The following is a 7,322-nucleotide window of genomic DNA, read 5'->3' as shown; positions in this document are numbered from 1 at the left end:
GGGACCACGGGCTCGGAAGTGGCCGCCTTTCCCGGCCCGCGCGCGGCCAAGCGGAGCCTGGAGCTCCATGCGAGTGCGCCGCGCCCCGGTCTCCCAGATCAGCTGCCCTGGAGGCCCAAGCAGCGCGCAAACTTTTGCTCCAGCGCCCCGCGCTCGTCCTCTGCAAGTGAAGCCCCCGAGCGCGCGCGCAGCCGCCAGGGTGAGCTTAGAGGCCCCGCCTAGAGGGCGGGGGACTGGGGAGGCGGCTGGCTTTAAATGGGGGCCGTCCGGCTGCTGAGAACAGAGCTGCTGTGGGGGGAACCCTGACCTCCCTTCTCCGTGTCGACGATCGGTGGGGGTCGCCACCAGGCAAGGTGGCGTGAGGCATCGGAGGGGTGCGGGCGGTGATGGGGGCGTGCAGGAAAACCTACGCCTGCCCGGGAACAGGAGCTGGGGTTTGGGCGGCAAATGGGGGCACGTACGGAGGTTCCTATGAGACAGTGTGCGCACTGAAGTCCCTGGGGCAGAAAGACTACACGCAGCGAGTGATTTGCTGGTACTGTGCAAGCAGAGTCAAGGAGTGTGCGGACGGGAGTCGGTGGCGGTGCATGGGGGTCACAGTGCGTGCGTGCGCAGAGTGAGTGATTCACTCTGGGTTTGAAGCGTACTCCTAGTCAGAGTTGTGCACGGCCGTTTCTAGGTTTGTATGAGGTTCAATAAGTGTGTTTGGATGTTTCTGGGGTGTGCACGGGATCAAGGTGTGCATGCGGTATTCTGAAGGGGAGGGGGTGTGCTCCAGGATAGGTAGGGTGTGAGTTCTGGGAAGCACCGAGAGTCATCAAGTGTGTGCGCACTGGAAGGAAGATGAAGACTTGCTTTGCGCAGGTGCCCCAAAGTGCGGGGCAAGTGAGTCCTCATCGAGTTGGTTCTTGAATTGGTGCTACGGTTTATGCAGCGTCCACCTGACTCAAGCCTTGCTCCCTTGACAGTTAGCTCACCAGTGGGCGCCGCAGGCCGAGATGCTACTCCGGGACCTGGTGCTGCGCCATGGCTGCTGCTGGCCCTCACTTCTGCTGCACTGTGCGCTGCACCCACTCTGGGGTTTAGTTCAGGTGAGAAGCGGGCAGAGGCCTCCTGGGAAGGGGGTAGGGTCACTTCAGAGCTCCCCCTACAGCCACCCACTGAGTGGTCTTGGAGATACTTGGGGAGGAAGAAAAACTGGTCAAGTATACCATGCTCTAACCTTAAAAAAAAAACAAAAAAGAAACTTTGCAAAGAGTCTCAGTTGTGGCCTAAGGCCTGCAGGACCGAATGAACTTGATATAGAAAGGCACTAAGACCTCATAGTGAACTCTACTGCAGCTTTTATGGAAAGAAACAAACTTATAAACAAACAAACAACAATACCAAAAAAAACCCCCAAAACCCAACCCCCCCAAAAAAGATCCCACAGTGGTGCTTTGTTTCCTACCAGATTCGACCCCTAAACTTCAAATTAGCCTTCCAACTAACTGTCTCCAACCTGGGGTGAGGGCTGTGTTTCTTCTAAGTGGTGGCTGGGGAGGTGGATGGTGACCCACGATTCATGCAAAACACAGTCTGTCAAGACTGCTGGAGGACAAACCCTCACCTTTGACCTCCCAGTCTTCAGGACAGAGACCAAGCCCCCACTAACTCCAGTTACTCGAGATGATTGGATGGGATGTTCTCTAGTCCTGCCCTAACCGCGCCCCCCCCCCCCATGACCAGTCCTTTACCAGCAAGGTGACTAAACAAGGAACTTAAGCTCTGATCCTGGGTTTCTTCTTCCTGCTTGTTATGGGGCCAGTACTTGTTTGCTTGGTACATCACCTGGACCCCAGGAAACATGGTTAGTAGCTGTCCTTGCTGTTGCTGGAGTGTGAGATGTTACATCCACTGGGCAGAGACACTCCCCGGCTTCCATGACTCTCTAGAGGCATCCCACCATTAGCTCAGGCCAAGGTTTCTGCTTTCTCTGCTCTGGCCAGCCTCTGGCTTATGATTGCGTTATTTAAATGTACTGTGTGTTCTCGGGAATCGGGGATTCATTTCTCAACACTTGGACCATTGAGACGAGATCCTTTTGTTCAACTTCTAGCTGAGCCCCATTGCAGAGTTCACCTGTCTGTGTACCCAGGTGCCTAGTTCTCTGTCTTCCCAAAACCTTTCAGCTAGGACTGAGAGAGGAGGGATGACAGGGACAACAGAGCTATCATGTAAGTTAGAGGGCTCTAAAGAGAAGAGCCATGCCATCTGCTCTACCCATCAGAGGACTACAAAACAAAGCCCCTGCTCTGTCATGTCCTACAGCCTGGCAGTGTTTACAAAAGCATTTGTGCATGCGTGTTTCAGATTCTCAGACTCAATACAAATCAATTCTCATGAAAATCAATTAGAAAAGAATCCTTGAGTTAAATAGTGCGGGCCAGATCTTGGCTTGAAGCTCTGGAAAATTCATCCTCAGATGATAGGGGTAGAGAAGCCAGCGGAAAGGAAGGGGGATTGGCAATGCATTGGTCTGGGTTTTTAAGCAGGAGAGCTGGGTTTGGGGAGGGACACAGGAGGGAAGAAGAAAGAAGCAAGCAGGTTCATTAGGCCATGTGTTTCTTTTAAGTGGAGAGAATAGATCCAACACATCTTAGGAGTTCCCCGAACACAGAGAAAGATGTCAGAGCTATCATTGCTTCCAGGAGCAATCACTGCCCAAGAATCCTCCAGAGAGTAAAGGATTGGTCTGATGCAACCATCCTGTGATTAATGGGCCACTAGATGAGGCCAGAAACCCGGGTCCCTCATGTGGCAAGTTCCTCCCTTGAATTGGTGAAAGTCTCTGACTGTGGCAAGATGATAAGAGTTGCTTAAGTCCAATGTCATTTAAATTGCCAAAGGTGGGTGGGGTCATTCCTTAACCCTCCCTCCTGTCAATGTGTCTGGAATGAAGCTTTTATGACTTAGGGTTCTTCTAAGTTCACTTCGGTTGATTTTCTTTTCTTGTAAGGGAAGAGGATGACAGGCTGGCAGATTTATTAGGTGTGACAGGAGTGTGTCTCGTCAAGTTACTGCGGTGCTGGCCTATCTCCTTAAAAGATGCCAGAAGCCATCACGCTTGTGGGCACTTATCTAAAGCAAATGCTAGGGAGACAGTCTTGGATCTGGCCTTATGTGTCTCTGTGCTGGCACGAAGCTATCCCAGACCTAGTAGAAGCTGAATCCTCCACTCAGCTCCCTCAGCTTGCATTTCCTAGCAGCAGCTTTTATTGGGCACCTCCAGATGACAAGCTCTGTGTCAAGAGCAAGTGGCTTAGTGGCCCCAGTCATTGTGGTGTTGGCAGGCTGTGCTGGCGATGTCACTAAGCAAGTGATTCCAGGCAGAATCCCTCAGGGGAGCAAATGGTTTAGACCTGGAGAAAGAGTCCAAGAAACAACCCACAGAAGTGCCACCACTGAGATGGATGTGACAGAGTTCTGGATACACCAGACAGTGAAATATTTGACAGAGGGAACAGCCAGAAGCCAAGGGCAAGGGTGAGGCATGGAAAGACCTGGGGAGGGAAGGAGAGATAAACCCCTAATTGTCTTAAAGTTGAGATTTGACACTGGGACTCCTAGGCACAATGGAGAGTTCAAAGTCAGACATGACACCATCTCAGATGGTCACTTTAGACACCTCAGGGCTTCAGGGAGGGTGGATTTTGATTCCAGAGCACAAGATGGCAAAGAGGCCCATGGAGAGGGACAGGGCTGCCATATGTGTTGAGCATATGCCAAGCTGGGTTTCACTTTTAGCATAAGTCTATTCTGTACCATTCTGGGGATATTTGTAAGATATAGTGATCTTTACTGTTTATCCATTACTCAACAAGACAATTTTCCTAGCAATACTAGGTAAGAGACAGGCGCTACCCAGTAGACGTGGACGCCTGGGGCAGGACAATAACAGAGGCAAATCCTGAACATGTTTAGGAGGCACCATACACACTGGGTGTGAGAGCCATACAAAGTGACCTCGAATCCAGCGTCACTCACATCCCCAGGGCACAGGCAAAATGCAACCAAACTCTCTGCCAGAACATCTCATGAATGACCTCCCCCTTCCCAACACAGTCCTTGTTTCCCTCTGTCCACATTAATGCCCCTCTGCTTCCTGACTGTGGACACAATGTGACTAGCCACATCTACCTCCTGCTGGCGGGGATTTCCCACCATGATGGGCTGTCCCAGGGAATGTGAGTCAAGCTAAAATCCTCCTTCTTGAAGTTCCGCAGTCAGATGTTTTGTCACCACAGATGAGAAAAGTAACCCAGACAAGCATCAGGTGGTCACTAGGTCTGGACAGTGTTGGGTTGGATGCTGGGTACATCATTGAAGCTTCCTGACCCCTTGTCTTGCCTGTTGTATGGCTAATAAGCTTCCTACAGCTGTCGACACCATGTCCCTGCTCAGGACGAATACAACACTCACCATCTACTTGTCTGCCCCAGACACCTACAGCTCCTGTGAGGGGACAGATAGTACAAAACAGCAGGGAACTTGCCTCAAAGAGGAGTATTTCCAAGGCGAAGAACCAGCAATGAGGCCAAGAAGCTCAAGTTGGGCTGTAGGGACAGCTTATCCCAGATGATGGTGTAAGAAAGGGCTTTGAAGGTCGAAGAGAAGCCTGCTGATGGGTAAGGGGTCAATGGAGCGAGGCTTATCAATCATAGGCTTACTCACAACTAACCTATAGGAACTCCAGTGGGACCCTGGCCAGAACCCACCCCTGGGCAAGAAGGACAGTCCTTCTTGGCCCTTCGGTGAGAACAGATTCTTGAGCAGTTATTCCCTTCGGTCTCAGTGGAGCCTTTGCATGAGAGAGACCAGGATCTATTGATTTCTTCACTTCTTCCTCCTTCAGCCCCAAAACTTGGTCCCCATCTTCTTGTCTGCCATTTGATCATATTAAAAACACTCTTGTAGATAGATTATCACTCTTGTGTCCTCTCGAAAAAAAAATAGGCCATTTGTCAGGCCAGGTCAAACCAATATGCTGCTCCTGACCTCTGTTGCGTTCAGAGTGTCTGGGAGACTGGGGAAGGAATGGCTTTGCTTGGGTGTGTTTGAGCTCAGAGTCTTAGGCAATGATGATCCAGAGCAGGGCAGGAGTCAGGCCTGGCTGGGGGATGGGCTCAGACCTATGGCAAGTGTCTGGCCTGTTTACCCTGACTCTGACAATCGCCGCTACAGGAATGTAGAAGGAAGCTCATACTATGAGCACCGTAGCTTTACCTTGGGAGACAGGACTGTTTTCCAGGGTCAGAAACATGGTCAGCGGTGCTTTAAAAATGCTAAGAGGTGGTCCCAAAGAGCCTTGTCCTCTCATTGCCACCCTGACATCCACTACGCAGCTGTTGTGCCACCAAGCACATTGGAAGCCTCTCTCACATAGCAGAGGGACTCTAGGGTCCCCAATCACAATGGCAGGCTGGCGGAAGTTGTAGGGACACTGGAATTCTGTGTTTCCAAATGCTTACATGAAGACACACTAATTAACCATGTCTCTCACTGAGGCAACGTGTTGCCCCTAACTCTTGCCTTCTTGTCTTGAAGCCAGCTTTGGCTTTACAATCCTCTGCATATGGAAGGACACTGGCCACTGCCTAACCCATGGCTCTCAGGCTGTGTTTGACTGGAAGACTAAAGCAAAAACACCCCAGGCCCAGCTCCCCTGCAAAAGTCTCAGTTCACTGTTTGCAGGAAAGGCAAAGGCAGGAATGTGTCGGGGTTGTGGGAGGGGCTTCCAGGCTTCCTGGAGTGAGGAAATATTGTTGAGCACAACTGTCTCTAGCTGCCACAAGGAACCAGGAACCCATCCAGGGAAGACCCCAGGCCCAGACTGACAAGGCACAGGTTCTGGTCCAGTCGCTGGTGTTTGTTCATTCACTGGCCAGCTCTCTGTGAGTGCTGGGCCCTTCCCTTGGGTGTCAGTTTTTAATTATGAGAGGGAAGCCAAGGCATAGAAAGGCCTGTCCTGGCATAGCATACAGTCCCATGGTAGAGACAGGCTGAGACTAAGTAGTGGAAGTGATCCGGGGTACCAGGGAACCTTTGAGAAGGAGATTTGGCCTGGCTGGAGAAATGAAAGCAGAGCTGAGGGGTAGCAAAGGCTGAGGCAAAGACCAGGAGAGCCACCAGGACAGCATACGCAATGGCCCGGGATGACAGGAGGGCCGGGGAGGGAGAGAAGGATGCACAGAGCTTGCCAAGGGCTGGTTAGGCCATGATTTGTGGGCCATGGGGTCCTCTGAGTAGTAAGAAAGCACTTGGGGGGTCACTGGAGGGGTTGGGGCGATTGGGTAGATATGTTTCCCAGAAAGCACTCAGCTGCTATACAGAGAACATCAGGAAGTTAGTTCCACTGTCTGTTGGTCACGTGGGATGCAGACCAAGGTTCAGTCAGGTAAGTTTTCTCTCCAAGATGGGAGGACTGTGCCCCAGACAGACACAGAAAGGCTGAAGGAGCCTTGCCTAGAAAGGTAAGGGCTCAGCCTGTGTGGTCTCAGGAAGATAGACGTGGGTCTGGGGACTTAGATGATGGAGCAGCTGCCACTCTCTGGGAATAACTTCTTTGACTCCTCTCTATTCCGCCTGCTTTGGTCTCAGAGATCCAGAATGCCAGGCTGTGGCCTGGAAGGGACCTGGGGGCAGGCTCGGCTCAGCTTCTAGCTGCCTTGTGGCCTTTTGCATCTCCTGGCTGTTTCCATATCTGCAGGTGACACATGCTGAGCCCCAGAAGTCTTGCTCTAAGGTGACTGACAGCTGCCAACACATCTGCCAGTGCCGGCCCCCACCCCCTCTTCCCCCTCCACCCCCACCTCCGCCACCTCCCAGACTACTCTCCGCCCCAGGTAAGTGAAGACTCATTCATTGTTTGTTTGTTTGTTTGTTTGGGGGGCGTGCTACACTCTATATTTTCCTGGGCCCAGGAACAGCTGATGAACGAGAGGAGACGGAGGACAGCTCTGCCTTCTTTGTAATTTTCCACTGGCCAAGCGGGAGGGAAGCCAAGACCCAACTTTCCCCTGCAGTCTGCAGAACGCTATTCCCCCAGAATGCTTCTGCAAGATGGAGAAGGATGCTTCTCCATCAGTTAATCGGATAAAAGTCAATCTCCATTTGATAAGTGACCCAGCCTGGAATGTTCCGAGAGCCAGATCTTTAAAGGGGGCAGCTGCTCAGTACGATCTTAAATACCCCACCCACACAGTTTAATTTTCAATTCCGATGCCGGTCTAAGAAGGCAGTTAGGGTAGAGCCAAAGGCAAAGGTCTGGGAGCCGAGATCCA

At 51.8% G+C, this 7,322-nt stretch overlaps 1 protein-coding gene across 1 annotated transcript in view; it reads left to right on the top strand.

Moving 5' to 3' along the window:
- Positions 1 to 287: 287 nt before the first annotated feature.
- The window catches only part of Prima1 (proline rich membrane anchor 1), a 46,493-nt gene continuing 39,458 nt past the window's right edge, over positions 288 to 7,322 (top strand). Inside the window, exons 1-3 of the mRNA XM_021179647.1 lie at positions 288 to 353; positions 969 to 1,091; positions 6,749 to 6,884. Of these exons, the coding sequence (XP_021035306.1) occupies positions 999 to 1,091; positions 6,749 to 6,884 (229 nt within the window). The 5' untranslated portion in view covers positions 288 to 353; positions 969 to 998. The remainder of the gene's footprint in view (positions 354 to 968; positions 1,092 to 6,748; positions 6,885 to 7,322) is intronic.

Source organism: Mus caroli, chromosome 12, assembly GCF_900094665.2.
Source record: "Mus caroli chromosome 12, CAROLI_EIJ_v1.1, whole genome shotgun sequence".
NCBI classification, from domain to species: domain Eukaryota; kingdom Metazoa; phylum Chordata; class Mammalia; order Rodentia; family Muridae; genus Mus; species Mus caroli.
Note: the sequence above shows the minus strand (reverse complement) of the source record. Positions and strands in the feature narration are given on the sequence as shown.